Genomic DNA, 25,410 nt, shown 5'->3' on the forward strand with positions numbered 1-25,410 from the left:
TCGACATCTAATTTAATCCAATCACAAGACATCAGTATTATCAGTCCACCAGTCATCAGAACGTCACTGCCAAACTCGGTCGATCTCGGTGAGGCGGTGCGGGAATGCCACATGATGCTCCCGCTGACATCGCGCCATGATTTCGTCGATCTGCGGCTCATTCTCGCGGGTGATGAAGCCGTGGCGAAACAAGAAGAAGATCAGGTCGGGCACGGCAGATTGCTGGAACTTGCGCTGCTGGAGGCTTTCTTGGATCTCCGGAATTGACATGGGCTGACACAGCTAGTCAGCGGACGAACCGAGGTAGGGGACTCAGGCGGAGCACTCACAATGAAGCAGTCCACCTCGTCGTCGCAGATCTGAGGTTGAGTGGCTGCGTAATCGGAGAATGAAGGCTCGGGACGCCTGAGATCAAAGCACAAGCTAATCGTCAGCTGACCTCATTCGGTCATGGCGATTTGAGCTCACTGTACGACTGGACCGTCAGCTCACTGGCGAGCCAATTAGGGGGTGCGCTACTCACGAGGCTTGGGCACTGTCTTGGGGTCGAGTTGGAAGTTCAGCGTCCCAACGAAACTGTCTCATCAGCTCTGCTTTGCGGCCGTTATGATGACCGATACTCACCGTGCGTACTCCTTCATGATGCTTTCGGAGAGGTTGGCCTCTTCCTCAGCTTCCTTGGCCATGCCCTCCCAGGCGGTCCTCTCGGTCTCTACCGCGCCACCGACAGTCTGATATCAGTCGCCGCCCATGAAGCTTGACTCACAGTGTCGAGCATGCCTCCATAAGAAGTATGCGCACTCCGCTTCTGAACCCATACCTTCATGTCTCGGCCCTCCCCCTCGTAGACTGAGAAGGTGAGCCAGCGGACCCCTCAAATTGGATAATCACTTACCAATCATCGTAGCCCCGATCCAGCACGTATCGAAGCAGTAGGTTGAGCCGCGGAAGATGGTCAGCCCGACATTGTCCCAGACCGCCATCTCGCCTTGAAGATCCGCGAAAGCAGTCGAGCGGGGATCAGCAAAGACGGAAAAGATGTCCTCTCGGTCGACTATGGGATGAGCAACGTATTGCAAGCGTCTAGAAGTACAAGGTAGGACTTACAAGCCCGCTTCTTCATGCTTCCTCGGCCCCGCATGAACCACACCAGCGCTTCCATCGCCATCGCCAGCGCCTTCCTCCCGGCCTTGACCAGGTCGGGATCGAATGCGACACATCGCACCGCCTGAGGTACCACTTCCTTGGCGGAGAGGCGGGGAAAGAAGGTGAAGACGGGAAAGTGGCGATTGGCTTCGAAGGCAATCATCTCGAGCAAGACGTCGGGGTTGATCCGGCCCATCGGCTTGATGGGTGGAGAGAGGTGATAGTCTGCCTGGACCAGGTGGAAGGGAATCAGTCGCTGCTTGGTGACGGGATGAATGGATGGATCAGCGTTGTGAGGATGGGGGTCGACTTCGAGCAACAGGTCAAGAAGGGACGCCTTGTATAGGGAGTCAGACATGTTGTTTGCAACTGTGTCAGTATTGTCAGTAGCTGAGTTACGAAGAGCCGGATAATGAAGTGGGATGAGTTGAAGTAAGCTGATCAGCTGGCGGGATCACCCCAAAGACACTGCAGAGAAGGGCTTTTTCGAGGACTGGCAAAAGACCAAGATGTGTATGCCTTATCTACAGCTGACATGGGTCTAGGCACGATGACGATGCCGTGTTGCCGGGGTCGACACGTCAAAGGATCGTGTTGAGCACTCACACGTGTACGAAGGTCCAGTACGGGGGGCGTTTAGAAGGATGCCCCGCCGCGCGAATGTGTCCTTAAACTTCACTCCTGTACGTACGCAGATTGTCTTATCATCGCGATAAGAAGGAAGCGCCAAGCTGATAATGAACGATTAGGTGCTGTTAGTCTATTGATGCATACCCTGCCCCGTGACTACAGACCAATCCCGACGGGCTTGGCTACACCTTGCTCCCTCTTCATCCTCCACCTGATCTCTTCTAGTCCATCCTCACCTTCGAGGAGACCATGACGGTCCAGAAAATCCACCATCTTGAGGGCTCCGTTTGGCTGAAACCGGCCCTGAAGTAGCGCTTGCCGGACCTCAAACGGCTTCAAAACCTTGGTCGAGGTATCAGTAAGAGCGGTGTGAGCAATGAGAGGCAGACTCACCTTGAAGCCGTCCACTTCGGGACAGGCTTCAATAGCACTGACTGGAGGAGCTTTTGGTCGAGGCATGCCGGGCTGCAGCTGTAGCTCAAAGGTGAAGCTGCATGTAAGTATTGATAGGTACCAAGATATAGTCTGCGCCGCTCACGTCGTATCTGCTATATCAGCGCGAGGATCTGCGGGCCCATAGGTGAAATATAAGACTCACGAGGTCTGACCCATTCCTTGGCGATCATCCAGTAAGAGGCGGTAGCGGTGAGCCTGATGTGTCAGCCGAGCGATGCGCTGAGGTAGAGCGACTAGAATGACTTCAGATTTGCCGCACAGAACTCAGCTGGCAGGTCCGCTTCCTCAACACACTCCTTGACAATGCCTTCGAGGGGTAGCAGGCCGGCAGGAAGGGCCCCGTTGGCGGTCTACAAAGTGAGCAGCTTGTCAAATCGCGCAGATTGGGAGAATGCAAGATATGACAGTGCAAGACTTACGACATCGTATTGCCCTCCCCAACTGGACCTGAGTCAGCTTCGTCCGGAAAACTTCAACATGCGAGACGGACCCACTGATTCAATTTGCCGCCTCGGACCTGAACCCAGATCCGCATTCCCTCTCCCTCTCCTTCGTACACTACTAATGAGCGGCTTCCTCTTCTGCCCGACATATACGCACATATAGCCTTCACGCCAAATGTTGCACACCCGAAAAAGCCGCTCCGACTTCGTGCCACCGTGGCCACAGCATTCCTCATCGGACCGAGAACTTTCCCCTCGAAGTGCGTCGAGCGTGGAGACGCATACATTGCGAATCGCTCTTCATTTGGGCCGTCTGACTATCAGTGGCAGGCATATGGTACACATCGATGAGACTTACACTTGTCCTCCGGAACGGTGCCCCTCTTCCGCATGAAATCGACCAGACCGTCGATAATCCCCGTCAGCGCGTCTTTGCCCCTATTGACCGCTTGGTAGCTGAAAGCGACCGCCTTGACCGCTCGCAGGACCGCACTCTCCGGTCGGGGCCCCATCGCGGGGTAGAATGTGAAGCTCTCGCCGACCGTCTCGACGTTGTAAGCGAGCATGTCGATGAGGATTGTCGGATGGATGTGGCCGATGGGTAGAATCGGAGGATCGACGTGATGGTTACCGATCACGAGGTGGAATGGGGTCATCCGCGCATTGTCACGAGGATGAACGAGGGGGTTCGAGGGGTATACGTACGGGTCGATAGACTTAATGAGGTCAAGGAGGGTTGCGTGCATGGTTGGCGAGTCTTGCTTGATCATCATTGTATAGCGCGCAGGATAATTGTGTGTAGTCTGCGGTCGAGCTGTGCTCGTTGGCCTGGTTGATGTGTATATCTAGCTGGCAGCGTTGACAAGGGTATAGGGGCTGAAGCCGAAAGGCTGATCTGAGGAGATGTCAGTGAAAGGTGAGCAGTGTATGGGTCAACCTCCAGTCCCTGGCACCGTGTAGAGTCTGAACGGTCATACCAGCATCATTACGCACCCCCTCCTTTTACCGCTCCTTTGGCGGTCTCTCCCTATGCCTCTGCCCCGTATCGGCACTCGCCGTCAAACCGCCTCCAAACCCTACCACCGCCAATAACAGCCCCACCACCACTCCAAATCGCCACAGCCCGCTCTCTCCCTTCTCCTCGTCATCCCTCTCTACAGCTGGACCTTTGCGCCTGGAGAAGACTGGCCGGCCAAACGGATCTGTGCCAGTCCGTGCGTACGCCGACGATCCTGAGGCGGCACCGTATTCGGGCGTCCTGCGGCCGAAAGGGCTGTAATGTGCGCCAGAGGTGGCTGGTCCGGTTGTCCGCCGAGGGGCCGCTCGGCCCCATGATCGATGAGGACCTTGAGCTTGTGGTCTGAGAGGGGATGAGCCGTAGGCATATGGGTTGTTTCCATAGCCCGAGGATGGCTGAGATTGAGATTGGTCGTATTGCTTCCTGATAGGGTCAGAAAAGATTCATCGCGGGAGACGACTAATCAAAACTTACCTCTTGGAATCGTCACCTAGAGTAGCATAGGCATCATTGATGCTGTGAAACCGGCTGATATCACCTCCGGCCGTGTCAGGATGGTATTTCTTCGACAACTGGTATCTTCAGCGTCCTTCTTGGGCTGTTCAGAACGCTGAATATCTCACCTCGTAGAACCTTGCTTTCACCTGCTGCTTCGTGGCGTTCTTTGGCAATTTGAGGGCTTCATAGTGATTGACCACTTTTGCCGATCTCCGAGCCGAGGAAGCGATGTGACGCCTCGTTGATGGTCCAGCGTGATTGAGCAGCTCCAGGGCCCGACCACCACGACTTTGGACCCCAATCATGGGTGCTGCGGGTGGACTGGAGCAGCCTAGGCTCTTATTAACTTGCAGATATGGGTCGATAGCACCTTCAAAGTCGATCGTGTGAGCCAGCTGATCGGCCGAAGAATCTCGTCATACTTCGGCGATCGCCGACACCCTACTCTTCGCATACACAGCCAAAAGTTGGATGTTGAAGAGGTCGATATCGACGCGATAACATAGACACATATAACAGAGACCCACCATGTCTCTACGCGCCAAGATCCTCACCCATTCGCTACCGCTTCTCCCGACCCACTCGTTCACGCGCCAGACCCTGGCGCTCGCCCTGTCCCGCCTTCCTTCGGACCATCCAGATCATCGCGTCGAGCCGATCCCAGACTCGGTGCTCGACACCCTGTTTGGCGATGGTCGGGCAGCCCCCAAGGCTCTCGTACAGAGATGGGAAGAGGAAGGGATAGAGCCCATGGAGGCGGAGTCTGGCTCGAAGCCCTCAATCGCGGGACTGGAGTCGAGGTTGAGATCGAGATTAACTTACTCAGCTGGACTCGGTCACTACCTCCCAGAGGTAAGCCAATTTGGTCGCCTTATACCTCAGAGCTCATGCTCTAGGCATACTCCATCTTATCAGCTCCTGAATCGGAAACATCCATACCAATACCCTCGATCCCTCTTCCTATCCGCCAGCTCCTCCGTCTCCGGCTGCCGCCTATATACACACCGCCGGGACTGGCCGCCCATGGCGCCTTGTCAGCCGGAGACTATCTGTCAGGAGTGGCGGGCAGAAATGGCGGGCGACTACCCATCCCGCTGACGAATCCTATTGGTCCGATGGCATATGCTTGGCGGATAGCAGATGCGGCGATACGTGCGGATGAAAGGGCAGAGGGGATCAAGCGGGGAGTCATGAATGAGCCGGTGGGACCTGGTGTAAGTCCTCTCGCACCTCTCGGAGGGTCATTGCTGACCGATCAGCCCGAGTGGTATACTAGCCGGATATCGCTCGCGCTCGCATACCTTCGAGCTGAATCCCATCTACTCAAGCCATACCCCGACCTACCGCCAAATCAGGTCTACGCTGAGAAGCAGCCAAATCCTCATCTCGCTTCCGCGCATCAAGCGCTCGAGCGGAATTTGCAGTCTTATCGGCGGACACGAGATACGGTGGATGGGATTGAGAAGGGCGCTGGATCGGTAGGAGGGTATCTCGAGTTTGCTGCAAGGAGTGTAGGGGGATTATGGAGGAGTAGATACCTGTAATGGTATGCGACCATACACGGGGAAGGAGACGTATCGTTGGTGTCGATCTCAGCGCAGCCGAACAGCGCCTCTATTGAGGTATCCCTTCTGACCGAGAGATTCCAGTAGACTTTTGGTTCTGATGCGGAGCAGTGCAGACTGGTAGAGACCTGGTAGATCTTCCCTTATAAGAGGTGGCGCAGTACTAGGACTTCCCAAAGCAGTGCATACGTGGCTCATGAAATGCCGAGGATAGCGAATCACACAGCTCAGAACGAGGTGTCTGAGATTTTGCGACTCATTCCGCAAAAGAGTGCCTGGAAAGCTCAACGGGTTTTGGCTGTCAGACTCTCTTTCACCAGCCCCATCTACTACATTGCCCAATATGCGCAGTCTTCTCTCCATAGTCGAAGCGGCGGACAACCTTCCCGCTCACCCTTCATCTCCATATCCGACCCACTCGCCGGACGGCACGGAGCGATATGTTCCCTTCCACCTCACCTTCTCGGACTTTCAGGCTTCTCTCGCGCCTGTAGGCCTTCTTCGCCCCACAGTCCTCGCCGAGCTGCAAGCGGACGATGGACAGGAAGAGGGAAGCCCGTGGCAATTCTACTTGACCGCCAGTGCGTCCGGCTCTGAGGCAAAGCAGAAAGAGGGAAACGAAGGGATGGAGGTTGATGAGCACGGAGAGGACCTCGATGTGGAGGTACAGTGCTGCTTCTTTGCGGACTGGGTGGTCAGGCAGGGAGAAGAGGGGATGAGCCGAGTGATGCGAGAGACGGCGGAACGGTGGAAGAAAGAGGGCAAGTTCGCGAAGCAGCTGGCTGGTAAGTATGAGACGCCTTGGCGCATCTCATGGGACAAAGATCATGCTAATGTTCAGGCTGGCGTAACGAGCTATACCAGATCTACGCATCACCCAAGTCATCCTTCTTCTCATCGACTGCTCCTCAAGCACCCTTCGCCAATAAAGCCTTCACGCTCGAACGCGCTGCATGTGCTCTGTTCGGTCTCGCGACATTCGGGGTCCACTTGATGGCGTACGAGGGCGAAGGAAAGGATATGATGCTCTGGGTGCCTAGGCGAAGCACGACGAAGCCCACGTTCCCCGGTATGCTCGACAATGTAAGCACTTCCCCCGATTCCCAGTGACGGTGCTGACCTCCCAGACGGTTGCAGGCGGGATTCCAGCTGGGATAAGCCCTCTCGAGAGTATGATCAAGGAGTGTCAAGAGGAGGCTAGTCTGCCGGAATCGTTCGTCGTCTCCAGGCTGAAGTAAGTCGTCCTGCTATGTAGCTATATAAGCACCCGGCTGATCTCTTAAGAGCCGCAGGAGTCATCACATACTTCTACATCACGCCAGACGGGTACCTACAGCCAGGTCAGTCTGTTCAAGACACTCAGCGACATTCGCTGACTACTACAGAGCTAGAGTACATCTACGACCTCCCCCTCCCCTCGTCTACCTCTGCCGAATACATCAAGCCCAAACCATGCGATGACGAGGTGGAATCGTTCGCTGTAAGCTTTACATCTCTAACCTGTCGTCAGAATCCAGGCTGATTATACCAGTTGATGAACGTCCCAGACACCCTGACCGCCATGTATGCGGGCGAGTTCAAGCCCAATTGCGGATCGGTTATCGTCGACTTTATGATCCGGCATGGGATGGTCGCGACCGACGATGAGCCGAACTATCTCGAGATCCGATGGAGGTTAGCAAGGAGGCTGGGCGTGGCTGTACCGTCAGGGTAGCTGGAATGCAAGGAAGGGTGGACGGCCGTAACCAGATCGGGCTAAGCTACGAGCGGTCGCCCAGCTGAGCTCGACTTACAGTGCTTATCTGTCCGACCTCCTTTGATAATTCTTTCTCTGAGCTCTGCGGCACCTTCCTTTCAGGCTCAACCTCACTCTGACAAGTTATGATGGCCCAAGCTGGGTGTCCTCAGCTTTACACATAGCTGTCATACCGGAGGAGACCATCGCGATGCCCTCCCTACTGACAATCGTCCAAGCAGCCGACAACTTCCCGGACCACATCTCTTCGCCTTATCCCTCTCATTCACCAGACGGCTCAGAGCGGTACGTCCCCTTCCACCTGACCTTGGCGGACTATCACGCGTCCCTTCCGCCCGTGGGTCTTCTGCGTCCGGCGGTGCTTGTGGAGCTCCGAGCGGATGTGGGTGGAGAGTATGGGAGTCCGTGGCGCTTCTACCCGGCTGCGGAGACTGCCAGCACAATGGACAGGGTGGACAAGAAGGCCGTTGGACTTGGCGGGCGCGGAGGGGACGCCGCTTCTGAGTGCCAGTGCTGTTTCTTCGCGGCCTGGGTGCTCAAGCAAGGAGCAGAGGGGATGAGTCGTGTCGTGCAAGAGGCAGCCGAGCGATGGAGGCAGGAGGGCAAGTTTATGGGCAAGCTTGCTGGTGAGTGCTTGTGCCTCAAGCTTGTGAAGGCGAGAAGACGCATCTTATGCGCTCAATGATAATTCGCGCTGATCCTTTCAGGCTGGCGCAACGAGTTGTACCAGATCTACGCTTCTCCCAAGTCATCCTTCTTCGCTTCGAAACCGCTACAGGGGGCCTTCGCCAACAAGGCCTTCACCCTCGAGCGAGCGGCTTGCGCCATCTTCGGCTTTCCCACGTTCGGGGTCCACATGACCGCATACGAGGGCGAAGGAGAGAGCATGAAGCCCTGGGTCCCGAGGCGGAGTCGGACCAAGCAGACCTTCCCGGGCATGCTCGACAACGTGAGTCTGTGAGACATTTATTGACTTGCTACATGAGCTGAGACTATTGTCAGACAGTTGCTGGCGGCATACCAGCCGGAATGAGCCCTTTGGATACTATGGTCAAGGAGTGTGGAGAAGAGGCCAGTCTGCCCGAGTCGTTCTTGCTGTCGCGAATCAGGTGTGTGATCAAATCCTTCATGTAGAAGATCACCGGTGTGGCGCCGAGCTGATCGAATAGGGCCACAGGGGCGATCACCGAATTTGCCATCACGCCTGACGGATATCTGCAACCTGGTCAGTGGATCTCCTGTTTCTATATATACTAGTATGCCTTCGGGTCCATGACTCACGGCTTGCAGGGGTGATTTACACATTCGACCTCCAACTTTCCCCTCGTACTTCTGCGGAATACGTCGAGCCCCGCCCGTGTGACGGCGAGGTGGAATCTTTCGCCGTAAGCCCTTCTTCGCTTTACTGTGACGGACCATCCTTTATGCCCGCTGACAGAGACAGCTGATGTCTATCCCGGACGTGCTGGCAGCCATGCACGCGGGTGAGTTCAAGCCAAATTGCGCGTCGGTACTCGTCCACTTCATGATCCGACATGGGATGGTGACGGCCGATACGGAGCCGAATTTTATCGAGATCAACTGGAAGTTTGGAAGGCGTTTGGGCGTTGCTGTGCCGTCTGACCAGACCTAGCGCCTCTTCTGCCGCATGCCATCAGTATGGCTCGCCTGCAATCAGTAGATACAATCAGTGATACCCACCATCCTCTCGATAATTCAGACAGCGCCAGCAGTCCTTGCACATGTATATCATCCCTGCGATGTCTCTTGTCTACTTACCTCCCCCGCCTCCCCTCCCTCCCTGCAACTTCATCTGCAGCACCTGCATCACCGTCTGCACGTTTTCCTGCTTCCGCTCTATCGTATTTTGTAATGTCTCGAGATTGCCCTGGATGGAGGCGGATTTGGCAGTGTAGTGTTCCCGTGCTTCTGACCGCTTCTAGAAGATATCAGCGCCTACTTCCCACCTCCGGATTCTCGACGAGAAGGAACAGCGGTCGTATTCACTTTCCGCACGTAGTAGCCAGTCCCGATATCCACCACGACCATCTCGGTATCTGCTAATCTTCCGGGTACGTATAATGAGCTGGTCAAGGGGACGAGCACCTCCTTGCCTGCCATGTATCAGCTTTGCATTCTATAGCGTCAACAAAGCGGCCTTGGCCATCCTCGTAATGGGTGACCAAGACAGGGAAGTGGGAAAGGATGGTGGATGCCAAACCTACCCTTCGCTGACGGTGTCAACTCGCCCAAATCACTCAGACAAGATCTGAACTTCGCCTGAGCCTGCTTGAGCTGCTGATATGATGTTGTGAGATGGTCGAGCTCCTGGACTCGGATCAGCTCAGTCCTCGCAGTAGAAACAGCAGTGCAGCAACGCCGCATTCATCTTCGTGATCTGGAAACGCTCGGGCAGCTCATCTTTCACACTCACCTGGTCAAGCTGCTTCTTCACCTCCTGTAATTGGATAGGCTCCAAATCTGTGAGCTGTACTTGCTGTTCGGCTGCCATGATGCGCTGGTGTTGGGGCGATACTTATGCAGAGTGGATGAAGATGAAGTGAAGGAACTAGTTGAATTTCAGTGCAGTACAAGCTCTGGAGACGCGCCTCCACCGCCAGCCAGAGGTCACGTGATTTGGCCTATCCGCTGGCAGGTTGTACAGTAGTTGCGCAGGTTGGCTAGCTGACAACAGAGTAGAGGATAGCCTCGTTTTCTCATCGCCAAAGGGGGTGATGATGTTTACCATGCACATGCATGACCTGATCTAGCTACATGATGCTACAGCCTGCACTTTTACTCCTGGTTTGTCCCACGTCTTACTTCTCCAGGGCGTACTGCGCCTTGTCCGAGAACTCCTTGTCGTTCTCCTGGTAGATGTCGTAGAAGGGCTCGAAGCCTTACTGTCAGCTTCTCTTCTGCAATGGGCGCTTGGGTCGTATAGAACTCACTGTCAGACTGGTCGCAGACACGCTTGGGAGGGTGCGACTTGGAGAGCTCCTCGAGCTGCTGGAACTCCTCCTCAGAAAGGTCGACCGCTGGCATGTCAGCTCCTGGCCTAAATTCGAGATCGTAGACGCCTTATAACTCACACTTCAAGTTGGCGTCAATGCGGGAAGCGGTCACGGACTTGGGGAGAGCGCAGATACCGCGCTTGATCAACCAGCTGATGAGGATGGTGGCACCGTGGACATCGTGCTTCTTGGCGATAGCAGCAACGGTCTTGTGCTCACGCAAGTGCTGGCCGTCGGTTCCGCCGAGAGGAGAGTAGGCGCATGGGAGGATGTCGTTCTTCTTCAGCCATGCGACAAGCTCGGGCTGGGGGCACTGGATCGAAAGCTCGACCTGGTCTAGGGGGATCAGTGCAGCTCATTTTCTATGGTCTTATCTGGTACTCACTGGCAACGGGCTTGATCTTGATGTCGGCAGCAAGGAGCTTCTTGACACGGTTGATGTTGAAGTTGGAGACACCGATGGCACGGGTCAAGCCCTGGTCAACGAGCTGCTGGATCAGCTTTCTGCTCCATGCGATTTTCTGCGATCCGCTCACCTTCTCCATAGCCTTCCATGTGGGGGTGACGTCATCGGCGAGCGCAACGTCGAGCTTCTTCTTGCCGTTCTCAGCCTTGATGGTGTGGTCCTGGGTGGGGAGAACGCCCTCGGGAGCGTCAACCTGGAGGTTGATCTGATCGTGTTAGCCTAGATCACCCACTTAGAAAGCCAGTCACTCACGTTCCAGTGCATGAGGTACAGGTCGAGGTACTCGAGACCAAGGTTCTTCAAGGTGTCCTTGATGGCGAGCTCGACGTGTTCGGGGTGGTGGTGGAGCTCGAAGAGCTTGGAGGTGACAAAGATCTCCTCGCGGGCGACGCCAGAGTTCTTGATACCCTCTCCGACCTCGGCCTCGTTACCGTAAGCCCAGGCACAGCTGTACAGTCAGCGCTTGCTCTGGAGTGCCTGGCACATGTGGTCAGAGCCTGCTGGATATGGGTACCCACTCAATGTGCCTGTAGCCGTTCTGAGGAATCAGTTTCTGCTTCTTGTGTCAGGTTCCTTTCAGACTTACCTTGAGAGCGTGCTCAACGGCCTTGGCGACTTCACCCTTGCTGCGAACGTTAGTAAATTGCTCTGTGTGGGTATATCTACTGCCAGGACCACTCACGCGGATTGCCACTGTTAGCGCCAAGAAAAGATCGGAAGGAAAGGGAAGACAAGGCAGAATCGTCCAGAATCGGTGAGGAAAAGAAGGAAAAGCTCAGTCAGCGCTCGATCTCCAATGCATCCTTCTTCTGCACTCATGCAAGGAGAGGCAACTCACAGTACCGAGACCGATGGAGGGGATCTGCTTGCCGCCAGACGCGAGCTTGAAGGACTGCTGAGCCATTTTGAACTGAGAGGTGCGGAATGCGCGTGAAAGTGTGGGTAGAATGGTGGAGGCTAGAGAGAGTGAGCAGGCGTTTCTCGCAGTGATAGACTAGTACAGCCAGAGCAAGAGAAGACTCACTTGTTATTGCTGGTAGATGAAGCAAAGATGAAGTATGGAAGCAGGAGAGAAAGAAGAAGGAAGGGGGGAATGACGACCTTTTGACCGGCGCGGTCGATACCGGGAGCCTCCACGTTACCCTGAACTCGAACTCGCCCGGCGGGGCATTCGGACCATTCTCGCTGGATTAAATTGACCCCCGCTTCTCGCTTGCATGCATCATGGACTTTTCTCGAAACGTCCATCCATAAGACTTGCCAAAGCATGCCTATATAGGCGTGGCTCAGCGAAGGAGGCAAATAGCTCAAGATCGCAACGCATCCATCAACATCAGCCTGGGGTCCAATAATCTTGCACCCCGAGCGGGGCGCTTTCATGCTGATAGACGCTGATGCCCGACGTCGGATGATCTTGACGATGCCAGCTAATGCATCCATCCCAAGACTACCTACCTGACCGGCTAAAATATAAGGTGTACTGACGAAAACCGGTCAAGCTTTTAAGCTACCAGGGGAGGGGAATCCTGACAGAGCGAAGAGAGATGAACTAAAACCCAAAGAGAGACCAAACTTGAAACCCGCCCGACTCGCCAACAACTATCTCAAGCAATGACCGCACCCAAGAAGCCCTTCCCCTTCCCCTCGCCTGAGAGACCGAGACCGAGCTTGTCACCGGTGACACCGAGGATTCCGGAGCCTTGGCCCTGTCCTTTGCCGAAGAGACCGAGGTCGAGGTCGTCACCGTCAAGGCCGAGGAAGCCAGCGCCGTGAGCGGATCCCTGGCCGTGTGCGCCGCCGACGATGTGGGTGGTGTCGAGGAGATCACGGTGGATGAGGCTACCAAGACCTACAGCGCCCTTGGAACTGCCCGCGGCGCCGACACCCGCAACGAGGTTGGTGAGGAGACCGTTGTCGTGGTGCTTGTTGCCAGTGATGGAGTCGAGGGAGACACCGAGGACGCCGGCGCCTTGCCCAGCACCGTGGCCGCCGAGGACGAGACCACGAGGAACCGCGACGCCAGTCTTGCTCTGGACGTCCGCCTTGACTGCAGCGGCGGCGTGTGCGGCAACGGCGGCCTGAGCGGTGGCGGTAGCTCCGACGGTGATCTGGCCGTTGGCAGCAGCCTTGAGGATAGCGGTGGTGTCGCAGACGGATAGCAAGCCAGAGGTCTTCAGGGTGGCCTTCTGTATATGGATCAGCTGAGCTCAATTGGATGGTATCAGCGGAACTTACAGCAGCCGCCTTGACATCCGCCTTGAGACCGACCGAAGCGTACCCGAAGGTGTTCCACTATATCATCAGCGCTGAAGACACCGGGGTAGCGCGGTGAGACATACCTGGGTAATCCAGTCGTCGCAAGCGCCTGAGGAAACACCGGTAGCAGTGCTGCAGAATCCGCCAACGAGCGCATGGAGGCGGTCGGTTCTGGTGGCTATACAATCAGCTCGCAGATCAAGGTCCAATATGAATATGACTTACCCTCAAGAGCAGCAAAGAGCGTGGCGCCAGTCCAGCCGGAAATGTAGGCGTAGTAGGTCGTGGCGAGGTACGCGCCGAACTCGGTGCAGGCGACAGCATCGGCTACCGAGGTCAGCATTGAACAGACAAGGGGACGGCTGCAGCAGCTCACAGTAAGAAGCGATACACTGAGTCACGGCGATCTTGCTGAACAGCGAAGACTTGACGTTCTGCAGTGTCAATGAGTATCCAAGCTCATGGCATGAGACAACACTCACTGCTGCGAGACCGAGGACCGAACCGACATTGACATTGTCACAGCTGCTAGCGCGACCGCCAGTGGACAGCTTGAGCTGCAGATGATCAGCTCCGGCCCCTTTCCGGATCTGCAAGGGGACAACTCACGAAGGCATCCGCAAAGACCTTGAGGTCGGTACTGCCGCTGAGCGAAACAGCAGCGTTGGCGTTCGCGTTCGCGTGAGCGCTACCGCTGCCGCTAGTAGACGTGAAGATTGGGGCGGCATCTGCAGAGTAGGCGAGGAGAGCGAGAGACGAGAGGGCGAGCTTGGTCATGGAAGGCATGTTGGCTGATGTGTATTTGGTATAGGAGTGTGAAGGTGGGTGGTTGTATCGGGTGGAGATTATCGTTGCTGGATGAGCGAGTAGGGACGAGAAGCGAGATAGAGATAGAGATGGTAGATAGATAAGATATAGATGAGATGAGAGAGGATGGGAAATGTGAGCTGATAGAGAGAAAGAGCAGGCTGGGGGCAGGCCTTATATATCTGGCTCGAGATCCTTGAGCCGGTCAGTACAGCTCGTGCCATGGTCAACACGACCACTGTCGAATGAGGATGAAACGAGTACATGGACAATGAGCTGATCTACCAGCTCCTTCATCCTGAGACTGTTTCATGACCATACGGGAGCCACATCAGCGTTCCGAGTCGAAGTGAGACACGGCTCATTGTCAACTTGATTGACGGACTGTGAGCGTTGTAGTGAATCACGAGCATTTTGTTGACGCCAAGACGAGTTGCTAGTCAGTGTTTGTATGAGATGGGAATCAAGGAGAAGCGAGATCAGCACAATGAGCTTGAGCAAGAACAGTCGAAATGTCAGATATGTAGATCGGGTTTTGCGATCTGGATACTGGACCGGTCCAATGGAAGCTGAGATCATCTCAGCAGTCCTAATATGGCCTACCCTATGTGGGATCTGTACTGTCGAGAAGGATCGCCGCCTGTAATGTGCTCGCCAGCTACGCAATGGGGAGAGGTCACAAGGGAGTAAGTTGTTGGATGGTTTGATGCAGCATTTGTAGTGTTTGGCTCGAGCTCGGCGCTGAATGCGGATCTGACTCTCCCACGATGCACGGTCGCCAGCCGGGGTGTGGCAGTGTGGCGGCCTGGAGTACAAAGTTGATCTGGTTTACAGCGTCTCGCAAAGGCGTAGATCGAAGCTGAGTGCTGAGCATCGAGGAGCTGCCCGCCCTACCTGACCGCTTCTGAGACCAGATCACATCAAGCGCATGTCAGTATCGGACTACCTATTTCCCCTACCTCCGTTCGCCGGAACTTCACACAAGTCTTTGCCTGCCAAAGCTGACGAGGTGTGGATCAGAGTGATATGACAATGCAGAACAATGCATCATTACCAAGAGATACCAGAGTACCCAGCGGCCCTAAACCCGCAGAAAGAGATATTATACCGAACCAAAGACCCTAAGAAAGAAAGAACCCCACTCCATCGCTGTGCACATCTCCGCCTCACACGATCAGGCGATAACAGCCCCCAAGAACCCCTTGCCCTTCCCCTCGCCCGCAAGGCCGAGACCAAGCTTGTCGCCAGTGACACCCAGGAATCCTGCGCCGTGGCTCTGACCGTGGCCCAGGCCGGCGAGGCCGAGGTCGAGCTTATCGCCAGTGATACCGAGGAAGCCGGCACCGTGGGCCGATCCCTGGCCCTGCGCGCCACCGACAATGTGAGCGGTGTCGAGGAGGTCACGGTCGATGAGACCGCCGAGATGAGCTGCTCCGTTCGCGTGGCCAGCCGCACCGACACCAGCGACGAGGTTGGAGATGATGCGGTCGTTGTGGTGCTTGTTGCCGGTGAGGGATTCGAGAGATGCACCGAGGACGCCGTTGGCTTGACCAGCGCCCTGCCCGCCGAGAGCAAGACCGCGGTGGACGACAGCCCCGACCTTGCTGTTGGCGTCGGCCTTGACCACGGCGGCGGCGTGGGCGGCAAGGTTCGCGCTGGCGTTGACGATGATCTTGCCGTTGGCGGCGGCTTTGACGATGGCGGTAGTGTCGCAGACGGTGAGGAGTCCGGACTTTTGGAGGTTGGCCTTCTGACATCATCAGCTGCTGTGCGGTAGGAGACTAGAGATGATACTCACAGCAGCAGCCTGGACGTCGGCCTTGATCCCAGCAGAAGCGTATTCGAAAGTGTTCCACTGAGAATCAGCTGCTGTCTGATGGGATCGGCTTGTCATGAACTCACCTGAGTCAACCAGTCATCGCACGTGCCGGCGGGGGCCCCTTGCGCCCCGCAGAATCCGTCGAGGAGAGCGTGGAAGCGGTTCACCCGGGTGGCTGGAGAAGATCAGCTCACTCGACTAGCCAATACGGACGATAGTACTTACTCTCCAGAGCAGCGAATAGGGTAGCACCGGTCCAGCCCGAGATGTAGGCGTAATACGAAACGGCAAGGTATGCGCCAAACTCGGTGCAAGCAACAGCATCGGCTGAGACGTCAGCTGTAGTCCGTATGAGGGGCGATGGAGGGAGACGTACAGTATGACCCTATGCATTGGGTTACGGCGAGCTTGCTGAAGAGGGAGGCCTTCAGGTTCTGTAAAGTCAGGAGACAAACTCTAGAGAGGGACAGGGAAGACTCACGGTAGCGAGGCCAGTGACCAGACCGAGATTGACGTTGTCGCAAGAGGTGGCACGTCCACCCGTGGCGACTTTGAGCTGAGGGAGTCAGTCAATCCTTCATTAAGAGCCTGGAAAGGGAAGAATACGCACGAAGGCATCCGCAAACACCTTGAGGTCGGTAGTCGTACCAGCAGCGACGATCCCGTTGGTGTTGACTTTGGCGCCAGCGTGGGCATTGGCATTCGCATTCGCGTTACCGCTCGCGGTTCCGCCGAGGCCCGAAAGGATCGGCGCGGCGTTGGCTGAGTAGGCGAAGGCGACAAGGGACGAGACGGCGATCTTGGTGAACGAGGGCATGGTTGCTGATTGTTTGGCTGGGTAGGTGGTCGTGTTGCGAGACTGTGTATGCAGAGAGCGACGGAAGGTGAGATAGAAGCCTGAGATAGAGACCTGAGATGGGAAGTAGATGTGAGAAGGAGATGAGAGAAGAGTGAGCTGATGAAGGATCGGAGGTCGAGCTCATCGTCCTTCTTATACATCTTGCGCAAGCCTGTCAAGTCAGAAATGCCGGGACGAAGGGTGTCAATGATGCAGGTCAATGTAATCGTGAAGGGACATGAAACGAATAGTACGGTAGCAAGATGATCATTCACCCCTCCTTGAAGCTGGCCCAAGCATTCGAGATTCGGCGGGGCGGGAGGGGACATGTCAAAACAACCTGAGACATGACTCACCTGCTTTGGTGACCGATCACACCCAGATCATCACCATTTTCCTGTTGTGTCGAGCATTGCCTCGAAGACGAAACAACAAGGCAAACAAGGGCAACATGCAGGAGCTACTCGTATTGGTCGTCGGTTTCAGCTTGGTACCTCCGGCCTACCACATTAATTGGGGATCGTGAACAAGTCGAAACGCTTGTTTGCGCATCCAAAGATATGCTTGGCCAGGCGTGCCCGAGAGTGAATGGGGCCGGTGTTGACTTGTTTTGTCGGGCTCAGAAGCAGACCGGTCGATCTGCCGTGGTGGTGGAATGTGCCGCCGGTCCAACAGCGTCCGGCCGTTCCTTCGCGGACTTTACTGCCGGAAAGTGTCGACACTGCTGTCAGAAACTCAAGTGAGCGATGATCAGTCGCCCTCAGGGTGAAGCAGCACAATATGCACAGATCTGCACGGATACTTAAATCGTCCTATCATCTAAGCAGCTCTTTCCTCCGCCCTCACTTCCTTCTCCGCACCTCCTTCTCTTGCACCCGCATCCTCCTTGCCAGCTGCACTGACCGCCGGAGTAGATTCTGACTCGTGAGCCCCCGCAGTGACCGAGGTTGCTGATGTCTTGCCGTCGGCCTTGGAGGCTGGAGCTTCCGGTTCCGCCATCGCAACGTCCTCGTCTACCGGCGCAACCGGCGCTTCCTGGGCGGTTGGAGGTGATGGCGCCTCTGCTACCCTCTCCGGTTCCGCCTGAGAACGTTCCACGTCCATCTTTGCCGCCAGTTTCTCATTCTCCACCTTCTCAGGCTCCTTATGACTCGCATCCGCCATCTCCACATCAATCCCTACTCCCTGATCTGCCGCTTGTGACTCCTTCTCGCCTGCTCGCTCCGGCACCTGTTCCGCCCTCGGCGCGACCGTCGCGCTGACTTGCTCCTTTCTTTCCTCCGTGGCCTTCTCCTCATCTCTAGCACGGTAGGTCCCGATCATCGCCGGCATGCCTCCGCCGCTTCGATGGCTTCCCGCCCCGGCCGAGCCGTGCCCGGAACCGGAGCCATGCGCCGACCCGGAGCCGTGTGCCGAGCCCGAGGCTGACCCGGGACTCCGCACGCTCTCCGCGTTCAGCACCTCGTAGAAGACAGTCTTCTTTGGGCCAGGCTGCTGACTCGTGACTGAAGTCGTCGAGTTGGTCGTGATAGGCTTTGGTCGTTTGGCAGTGACGGTGCTGGGAGAGCGAGGGGAGGTGGGATCGTCCCGCTTGGTTCCGGTCTCCGCGGTGGAATGTGCGGCCGGCGTTGGGGTGGAAGTAGCTGCGGGGGCAGCAGCTGATTCGGTGGGCGCGCTAGGGGAGGGAACGGCTGGTGCTGCTGTACTGCCGACGCTGGACTCGCGAGCGCTGCCGTGATTGGAGGGTCGGTCGCCATGGAGCGCCATGAGCGCATCTACGCCCTCGTCGTATTCTGATAATCAGCTCGGCCGTCCTCATTGGCGGAGAATCTGCTCACCCTCATCGACCACTCGTCCAGCCGGCGGTGCAGTCTTCACACTCTCCGCGGGCGACTTGGCCGCCGCTGTCTTCTTCGACTCCTTCTTCTTCTCCCCGTTCTGCGAGTTTCGCTTAGACGGTACCGCCGCTCCACCTTTATCGTCCTTTGCCCGCTTGACCGGTCCTGGCCCTGCGCTGTCCCTCGTTCGCTTGCCTGCACGGCTCGAATTGCTCGGTGCTGGACTGGAGATACGCGCCTCCTCCAGCCGTGCGTCGCGCGGCATGGACGGGTGTCGATTTCCGCCCATCATCGAGAGCTCCTCGTATCGTCTGCGATCGTCCGGATGCGGCGGAGGATACGGGTAGTTTGGGTCACGACCGTATTCGCGCGGGTCTGAGGGTACTCGTGGTGAGGGCTGACGCCTGAGTCCACCGGGTTGCTGGAGACCACTTCGATCCGGTATCCTGGGGCTGGGTCCGCGAGAGCCCATCATGGGCTGGCTAGGATACTGCGGTCCGCCTGGCGGATGGGCTCCGTTCCGCCGTTCCCTAGCTTCCCACTCTTCCCTGCTCTGCGGCTCCCGCTCGCGCATATGCGCCCCGCCGGGCGGAGGTGGATGTGGTGGGTATCCGTATTCTCGCCCTGCTTCTGGTTGACGGCGAGTCCCAGCCGGCGATGGCTGTCCGCGCCGGTCCAAGCCGCGCTCATCGGCCCGACCATTCGGGGCGAGCGTGATCGGCGGAGCGCCAGATCGTTCCCTGTCGTTCATGGGAGCCAGCTCCGGTCGGTCCATCTCGATAGGCGCGAGGGGAGCATGACGCGACATGCTCCCGCGGGTCTCGTCCACCTGGTTGAGCGGTGGCGGAACGCCATGGAAGGGACCGGGACTGCCGTGCGGTCCAGCTCCATTCGCGACCGGAGCGGGCTCTCCCCGAGGGGCAGTGGGCGGCCTTTCGGCCGGGCGACCGTCGCCGACGAGCGCAGTGGGATCGCCGCGAGGAGAGCTCATTCCCGGTGCGCCCGTTGGGGTGGCGGCGTACTGGCTGGGATGGACGTCGACCGGTCCAGGGGCCGGCGGGAGAGGGGCACTCTTTGAACCCTGACCCTGAAGCAAGGCAAGACGGTTCTTGATGACCTGATTGGTACCGTCCAGCTCGGAAGCGCGCGAGTACGCGTCGATAGCGTCCGAGACTTGATTGTTGCACGATTCGTACAAAGACCCGAGGTTGTACCAAACTTCCGGGATGAAGGGGTTGAGCCGGATCGCGCGAGAGTAGGCGTCGAGGGCGTCGCGGTACTGGTTGATCTGGTAATAGAGGACACCGATGCTGCACCAGAAGGTCGGATTGCGACCATCCCGGTAGACAGCTTGTTGATATGCCTCGTAGGCCTTGTTGTATCGCTGTCCGGCCATGAAGGCTCGACCGAGGAGGTACCAGCTCTGAGCGTCGGTCCCATCTATACCGTCAGCTTGGTATCTCATGGCAGCTCGGGAAGACGTACCTGTCTCCAGACTCCTCGTCAAGTACCCTACAGCCGCCTCCTGATCCGCAAAGGTCGCTCCAGGCTGGTGGTAAAGCCAGCCAAGCTGCTGCAACACCTTGGCGTGATCTGGCTGATGCGTGAGCACCCGCATGTAGGCATCTTTGGCATTGTCGAACTGGCCAAATCAGCGATACTCATCACTGGGGGGTTGATGTACTCACGTCTCGATCCTGCTCGTAGACATGTCCGAGCTGGAACCAAATGTCGAAATGTGTAAGCGGGCGCGGCGGGTTGTCCAGGATGTAGCGGAAGCACTATCAAATCAGCGACAATCTCGACAAGTAGAGTGGAAGACACACCTCCAGACTGGCAGAGTACTTCCTCTGGTGCTTGTAGATGATACCCAACCTAAAGTAGATCTCATTCGCCTTGTCGAATTCTGCTCATTAGCTATCGCTCCGCCAGGAAGCATGGTCTGAACTGACTCGGATCCATCTTCAGCACACTTGAGAACGCCTCTTCCGCATGCTCGAACGAGCCGTAACGGTCATACAGGATGCCGATACCGTACCAGAGCTTCGGTTCCTGCTTTGTCAGCGTGAGCATGCCATGCAAAAGCACTGCTACTCACCTTCGGGTTTTGCAAATGGTATAGTGCTTGCTGGTAGGCAGTGTAGGCTTTAGGCAGATCATCTTTCAGCAGCAAGCAGTGCCCTGCCGATCAGTTACGCTCCGTCCTTGACAGTGCATCACAACTTACCCATGCTTCCCCACACCTCCCCGTTGTCCTGCTTGATGTTCAAAACGCGCTGGAAGTACTCGATAGCCTTGTCGTACTGATCTCTGTTCCTAGCGATCTCTGCGGCGCTGGTGAGGGCGATGATGGAGTTGGGATTGTGACGAAGCGCATGTTCGAAAGCGGTCATGGCTCGGTCGAAGTCACGGACGTGCTCGGCAACGGCGCCTACCAAGTCAGCTATATGTCGACGAGCTGACACCCAGTAGCTCTACTTACCCATGAGGAGCCAAGTATTCTCATTTGCTGATGTCAATCCCGCCGACAAGTGGTCTAGCCTGTCCTTGGCCCTCGCAGAGCTGGAAGTGAGGTTGGTTGGTGGCGGAGGCATGGCGGGAGGATGGTCCCTCATGACATGAGGATGAGCGGATGAGCTTGGACCATGGGCATCCCCGTTGCTCATCGGCATCATCGGACCTGCCGGCGGCATTCGGGGATCGCCTCCGGGTGGTCCGCCCATCACCATTCCGGGTGGAGGACCGCCCATGTTCTGCATACCCAAGCCAGGGGTGGGACCGCCGTTGCTGTGCCGACTGCTCGAGTGATGGTATGCGTGCTGGGGCGGGTAAGAAGGCCCCGGCGGGTGTTGCGAGGGGTGCGAGAGGGAGGGGTGGGACTGGTGGGACGGATGTTGCGGGTGCGTCTGGTGCGAGGGATGGATCGGGTGGGATTGGTGGGAGGGGTGCGGGGCATGTTGAGGATGGCTCGAGTGAGACGGATGTGGAGCGTGCGACGGGTGAGCGTACGTAGGATGATGTTGCTGATTTGACGAGGGGTGCTGCTGCGAGGGATGCGGGTGCATCCTCATCTCCCTCGGGTCCCGCTCGCGCATATCCCTCGGATCACCTCCGCGCATGTCCCGCATGTCCCTGGGATCCCTCATATCCCTTGGGTCTCTCATGTCCCTGGGATCCCGCATGTCCCTTGGGTCCCTCATCTCCCTCGGATCCCGCATGTCCCTCGGGTCCCGCATATCTCTCATCTCCCTTGGATCGCGCGGGTCTCGCGGATCCCGCATTTCCCTCTCCCGGTGGTCCCTCGGGTCTCGCACATCGCGGTATTCTCGTGGATCAGGCATCCTGCGTCTGATTATGTCTGCTGTGCGAAGAGGGTTTCGTTGTGTTCGGGGTCGGGCATGATTTGTAGGGAGAGTAAAATGTTGATAGGTCGAGATCATTGTGAAAAGGGAAGAAAATCGTTAGCTTTGTTCCCTCCAATGTTGTTGTGTAGAGGAGGGATGACTAGTCGCTCGAACCCCATCATCTCATGCGCCTGACCTTGGTTTGCTCCGCGCTGCAACACCGGCGCGCAAAATCTGCTCCTCCTTTCATCTCCCGAACCGATCGTCCACGGTCCAAGCTCGCCATATCTCGTCTTGCTCAACCGAGCTGATAGGAAAGAGCAATCTATCTCAAACGACATCTCATCCCCAGGATGAACAAAGGGAGACGGGGAGTAGGGCCAAACGATGCTCACCTGTTATGAAAGGTCGTCGACTGCTGGGGTTTCAAGGTTGCGAGGTCTCCCTGGCTCTTGCGTGCGAAAGTTCGCCTTGCAACGTGATCTGAGAGGTGGCGTATGTATAATGAAGTTGTGATAGCGATAATAGATGTAATGAGAATGCACCGCCGTCGAAAGGTATGGAAAGAGCTGTGTCTGATCAGCGTCTGTTCACAAAAGAGAGGTTGAATTGGTCGAGGGTGGATTCCAAAGGAGGGTCCCCCACTAGTCGCGCGTGCCTGATGACAGATCATAAACGCACACACACACATACACACGCCCGCGGGCGATCTCCAAAAGAAGCTCAACAAGCGCCCAAGCGGGAGACACTTACCAATAATCTGGTAGCAAAGCGAGAGGCGTGGAGGTATGAGCGCGTCGCAAAGAGATTGCTGTTGTCCCTTGTCGTGTAGGCTTCCCCGCAGTTTCCCCAGTTTCTCTCCTGAAGCTGACGGAGCGGAATGGAGGTATGCGGATCACGGCCGGCGGGTCGATCGATGATGACGGTGAAGAGTATAACTTCTAGGGAGAACCAGAACAGAACGACGAGGCAGATGTAACGATGCTGTGTGCGCCGGGTTTCCTCTCCTCCTTCTTCTCTCCGCTTCCTTGCTGCATTCGACTTAAGTGTTGGCGTGCGGCAACGTAACTCTCGCTAGATCGGCGCGGCTGTCTCTGTTGAATCCGTTCCTGAGTTGAGATTCAAAGATTCCCCGGCGACCCCGGCCCATCCAGTGACTCAGGGTAAGTTAGGCCTATTTAGAGTTGGCGTTTCACATTACGGTACTAGTCAGCATGGGTGATCGGCCGCATAACAGCCGAGATCGTCACACGCTAAGGGCCGCCCGAAAAGGATATCTCCGATAAGGTAAGGTCCGGAACCGGAACGCGTGACGCGGACCCAATCTGCAGCCGAGTGTGGCAGGGATGGTTCAAACTTCACTAGTCACTGCAAGCAGTCTGCACCTGCTGAGGGAGGGCGTTCTCGACCGTGTCCCATAGTCTATTGCATGTCGCTCAACTTGTACACATAATAAGTCAGAAGATTACCAAACCCGCAGACGCCGTGCTCAATATCCCCGTCCTGCGCCCCGGACATGCACATGCGGCAGCTCATGTAGCGCGGTGGTCGACTCCCATTCTGCTCTTCCGTGGGTCTGGGCGAAAGGGTGATCAGAGTGACCGGGGTTGATGGAGTGCGTTGAGTGAGCGCTGGATTCTTCGACGTCCAGCACTCTGTTACGCCTGCTCATGTCCCAGTGTTGGCCCTGATCGATCTGAGAGTCAGCCCACAACATGGCGAGCCGAGTAGTGGCACAGCTTACCGATACATCGATCTCACGGTCGACCACGACGACATTTCTGTGTTTCCCTGATACTTCGGAGAGACCGTAGCTTCCGCTCTGCACAGGTCAGCAGGTCCTGAGCTGACTCGGACGAGAAATGGGCTCACAGTTGCGTCGGACTTGTACGATTGAGCTGGGGAGTCGGTATTGTGATTGGCTCTGAAATTAAGGGTGACGAGCAATCCCAGTGTGTAGACTTTGCTATGTGACATGCTAGCTCATCAGCTTGGGTCGGACTCGAAAACACGTGTAGGCATACAGGAAGACAATCGCAATCTCGAGCTTCTGGTTCCAGCTGATGAGGGTGGCAATAGCGCTGGAAGTCAGCATCATCAAGCAGCCGCAGAGAACACGGGGCTTACATGACAAGCGCGGGGAGCTGAGCCTCGAAGCACCTCCTATGAGGCCATCAGCGATGTTTCATCCCGTCAAGCGAGCAGTCAAGACTCACACGACAAGACCCTTCAAGTGTGAGTCGGTATGTTGCCAGCCCGTCTTGTTCTTGTCCAGGCCCCAGACCATGACGACTGTGATACTGAGATCCGCAAGCGATATGAGAATGAGCCAGGTGTATGCCATGGTCTTGACGGTCTGATCCGTCAGCTAGGGTCTTATGGCTGATCTTGATATCACTCACGGGGTCGTCCACTACTGACGAATCGAGTCGGATAAACTTCTTGGCGATGACCGAGATGAAGCCAGCACCGACTCCGAGAGCAGTAAATCTGGCCCTGATCAGCTGACGGCTTGCTCTCCAGAGCCAATTCTACTCACACGACTGTCCCCAGGAACGCGAGGGGCCACCAGTGCCTATGTAGGCGGTACGCCCGGTCCACATAGAATGCCTGAGACAGTCAGTTCTTTCAGATCTCAGCGCCCCAGATCGCCGGATACTCACTTGTACGACAAAAGTAGAGACGATATCAATCACAACAAGCCGGTATATATCTACTCGTCAGCTGCTTCTCAAGCACCTCACAAGCTGAATGGGCTTACACGATCCGTCCGAGAAGATGAGGTATTCTGAAAAGTGCCAGACAAAGATTTCGGTCAACCATAGTAGGATACTGGGCGTCAGCTAAAGCAAACAACTCAAGACAGCCAGGCGCACTCTATTGTGCTTGCAAGTGTACACATGACAGACGCGACCTAGGTGTATCAACATAGGGATCACAGCGGATGCGAGAATGGGTCGGCTCACTACAAAAGCGACGATGTGCTTCTTGTCGGTCTTGACGAAGCGGGTATAGATCAGACACTGGCCGATAACTAGGCCGAGGAGCACGTGATCCAGAAAGCCTCTGAGCTGGTCAGTGCCATCTTGAAAACGACAGGGAGGAAGAGGACTTGCCCGATATAGTACGGTAGTATCCGGAGAGCCTTGTTGCTGCCGATGATCCGGGCAGCGAGTGCTTCAGCGAGAGCTGCTTGTTCTGGCGTCATCGCGATAAGGGATCAAGTGGTGGCGAATGGGTGGTGAGAGAGTGGCAAACGCAGTGAGGCAGTGAGCTAGACGTTGGACCTGTTGGAGGAATCAGAATCGCGCTTCTCTTCCCCCTTCCCCTCTCCCCCTTATATCTTCCTGCCAAGGTGGCAAGACCATCCATCTCGAACATCGGCGAACATATCACCGCCCATCGGCGCTCCACAGGAAGGACGTCTCTTCCGACCCGAATGTGCCTTATCAGATGCTGAGGTAGGAGGCAGGAGTTTGAGGTATACATGTTGAAGGATGGGCGGGAAGGACGGCG

General features: G+C 56.5%; 12 protein-coding genes across 12 annotated transcripts; 3 read left to right on the forward strand and 9 right to left on the reverse strand.

The window, feature by feature from the left end:
* Positions 1-63: 63 nt before the first annotated feature.
* MKK02DRAFT_44679 (uncharacterized protein) lies at positions 64-1,504 on the reverse strand (the record flags this gene model as incomplete). The annotated part of the gene is made up of 8 exons (XM_053093041.1): positions 64-273; positions 330-423; positions 469-475; positions 524-576; positions 625-731; positions 767-849; positions 896-1,054; positions 1,108-1,504. 8 exons carry the CDS (start codon positions 1,502-1,504, stop codon positions 64-66), a joined length of 1,110 nt encoding a protein of 369 aa, XP_052945757.1.
* Positions 1,505-2,310: 806 nt separating this feature from the next.
* On the reverse strand, positions 2,311-3,421 carry MKK02DRAFT_44680 (uncharacterized protein; the record flags this gene model as incomplete). The annotated part of the gene is made up of 7 exons (XM_053093042.1): positions 2,311-2,321; positions 2,375-2,427; positions 2,476-2,582; positions 2,652-2,679; positions 2,727-2,790; positions 2,833-2,988; positions 3,034-3,421. The coding sequence occupies 7 exons, from the start codon at positions 3,419-3,421 to the stop codon at positions 2,311-2,313; spliced, it is 807 nt and encodes a 268-aa protein (XP_052945758.1).
* Positions 3,422-3,677: 256 nt separating this feature from the next.
* MKK02DRAFT_25277 (DnaJ domain-containing protein) lies at positions 3,678-4,496 on the reverse strand (the record flags this gene model as incomplete). The annotated part of the gene is made up of 3 exons (XM_053087014.1): positions 3,678-4,116; positions 4,168-4,265; positions 4,317-4,496. The coding sequence occupies 3 exons, from the start codon at positions 4,494-4,496 to the stop codon at positions 3,678-3,680; spliced, it is 717 nt and encodes a 238-aa protein (XP_052945759.1).
* A 223-nt stretch (positions 4,497-4,719) lies between these two features.
* Positions 4,720-5,735, forward strand: MKK02DRAFT_44682 (uncharacterized protein; the record flags this gene model as incomplete). Its single annotated transcript, XM_053093043.1, has 3 exons — positions 4,720-5,043; positions 5,088-5,405; positions 5,451-5,735. The coding sequence occupies 3 exons, from the start codon at positions 4,720-4,722 to the stop codon at positions 5,733-5,735; spliced, it is 927 nt and encodes a 308-aa protein (XP_052945760.1).
* Positions 5,736-6,099: 364 nt separating this feature from the next.
* Positions 6,100-7,470, forward strand: MKK02DRAFT_26272 (NUDIX hydrolase domain-like protein; the record flags this gene model as incomplete). Its single annotated transcript, XM_053087168.1, has 6 exons — positions 6,100-6,541; positions 6,598-6,839; positions 6,884-6,990; positions 7,041-7,096; positions 7,142-7,236; positions 7,288-7,470. 6 exons carry the CDS (start codon positions 6,100-6,102, stop codon positions 7,468-7,470), a joined length of 1,125 nt encoding a protein of 374 aa, XP_052945761.1.
* Positions 7,471-7,702: 232 nt separating this feature from the next.
* MKK02DRAFT_44684 (NUDIX hydrolase domain-like protein) lies at positions 7,703-9,145 on the forward strand (the record flags this gene model as incomplete). Its single annotated transcript, XM_053093044.1, has 6 exons — positions 7,703-8,138; positions 8,220-8,461; positions 8,515-8,621; positions 8,682-8,737; positions 8,803-8,897; positions 8,957-9,145. 6 exons carry the CDS (start codon positions 7,703-7,705, stop codon positions 9,143-9,145), a joined length of 1,125 nt encoding a protein of 374 aa, XP_052945762.1.
* Positions 9,146-9,283: 138 nt separating this feature from the next.
* Positions 9,284-10,024, reverse strand: MKK02DRAFT_27461 (Prefoldin subunit-domain-containing protein; the record flags this gene model as incomplete). Its single annotated transcript, XM_053087346.1, has 4 exons — positions 9,284-9,451; positions 9,520-9,626; positions 9,738-9,840; positions 9,947-10,024. 4 exons carry the CDS (start codon positions 10,022-10,024, stop codon positions 9,284-9,286), a joined length of 456 nt encoding a protein of 151 aa, XP_052945763.1.
* Positions 10,025-10,331: 307 nt separating this feature from the next.
* Positions 10,332-11,896, reverse strand: MKK02DRAFT_44686 (putative aldehyde reductase i; the record flags this gene model as incomplete). The annotated part of the gene is made up of 10 exons (XM_053093045.1): positions 10,332-10,411; positions 10,464-10,550; positions 10,605-10,862; positions 10,912-11,014; positions 11,063-11,197; positions 11,245-11,440; positions 11,511-11,530; positions 11,579-11,618; positions 11,675-11,685; positions 11,831-11,896. The coding sequence occupies 10 exons, from the start codon at positions 11,894-11,896 to the stop codon at positions 10,332-10,334; spliced, it is 996 nt and encodes a 331-aa protein (XP_052945764.1).
* A 700-nt stretch (positions 11,897-12,596) lies between these two features.
* On the reverse strand, positions 12,597-14,034 carry MKK02DRAFT_33285 (uncharacterized protein; the record flags this gene model as incomplete). The annotated part of the gene is made up of 7 exons (XM_053088690.1): positions 12,597-13,193; positions 13,228-13,284; positions 13,332-13,426; positions 13,474-13,575; positions 13,625-13,682; positions 13,731-13,805; positions 13,858-14,034. The coding sequence occupies 7 exons, from the start codon at positions 14,032-14,034 to the stop codon at positions 12,597-12,599; spliced, it is 1,161 nt and encodes a 386-aa protein (XP_052945765.1).
* A 1,195-nt stretch (positions 14,035-15,229) lies between these two features.
* Positions 15,230-16,691, reverse strand: MKK02DRAFT_33286 (uncharacterized protein; the record flags this gene model as incomplete). Its single annotated transcript, XM_053088691.1, has 7 exons — positions 15,230-15,805; positions 15,854-15,910; positions 15,958-16,049; positions 16,100-16,201; positions 16,251-16,308; positions 16,356-16,430; positions 16,485-16,691. The coding sequence occupies 7 exons, from the start codon at positions 16,689-16,691 to the stop codon at positions 15,230-15,232; spliced, it is 1,167 nt and encodes a 388-aa protein (XP_052945766.1).
* A 1,452-nt stretch (positions 16,692-18,143) lies between these two features.
* On the reverse strand, positions 18,144-21,243 carry MKK02DRAFT_24526 (uncharacterized protein; the record flags this gene model as incomplete). The annotated part of the gene is made up of 10 exons (XM_053086903.1): positions 18,144-18,314; positions 18,402-18,505; positions 18,551-19,990; positions 20,036-20,192; positions 20,239-20,331; positions 20,377-20,456; positions 20,503-20,602; positions 20,649-20,731; positions 20,778-21,008; positions 21,033-21,243. Coding segments are annotated over 10 exons (2,670 nt in total), but the record flags the coding sequence as incomplete, so codon positions are not given.
* Positions 21,244-23,383: 2,140 nt separating this feature from the next.
* On the reverse strand, positions 23,384-25,102 carry MKK02DRAFT_44689 (uncharacterized protein; the record flags this gene model as incomplete). Its single annotated transcript, XM_053093046.1, has 13 exons — positions 23,384-23,590; positions 23,639-23,716; positions 23,767-23,872; positions 23,919-23,975; positions 24,022-24,057; positions 24,111-24,250; positions 24,297-24,384; positions 24,434-24,504; positions 24,558-24,607; positions 24,656-24,726; positions 24,771-24,808; positions 24,861-24,960; positions 25,023-25,102. The coding sequence occupies 13 exons, from the start codon at positions 25,100-25,102 to the stop codon at positions 23,384-23,386; spliced, it is 1,122 nt and encodes a 373-aa protein (XP_052945768.1).
* Positions 25,103-25,410: the final 308 nt, after the last annotated feature.

This window comes from Dioszegia hungarica (genome assembly GCF_025882075.1).
Source record: "Dioszegia hungarica strain PDD-24b-2 chromosome Unknown MKK02contig_8, whole genome shotgun sequence".
Classification (NCBI taxonomy): Eukaryota; Fungi; Basidiomycota; class Tremellomycetes; order Tremellales; family Bulleribasidiaceae; genus Dioszegia; species Dioszegia hungarica.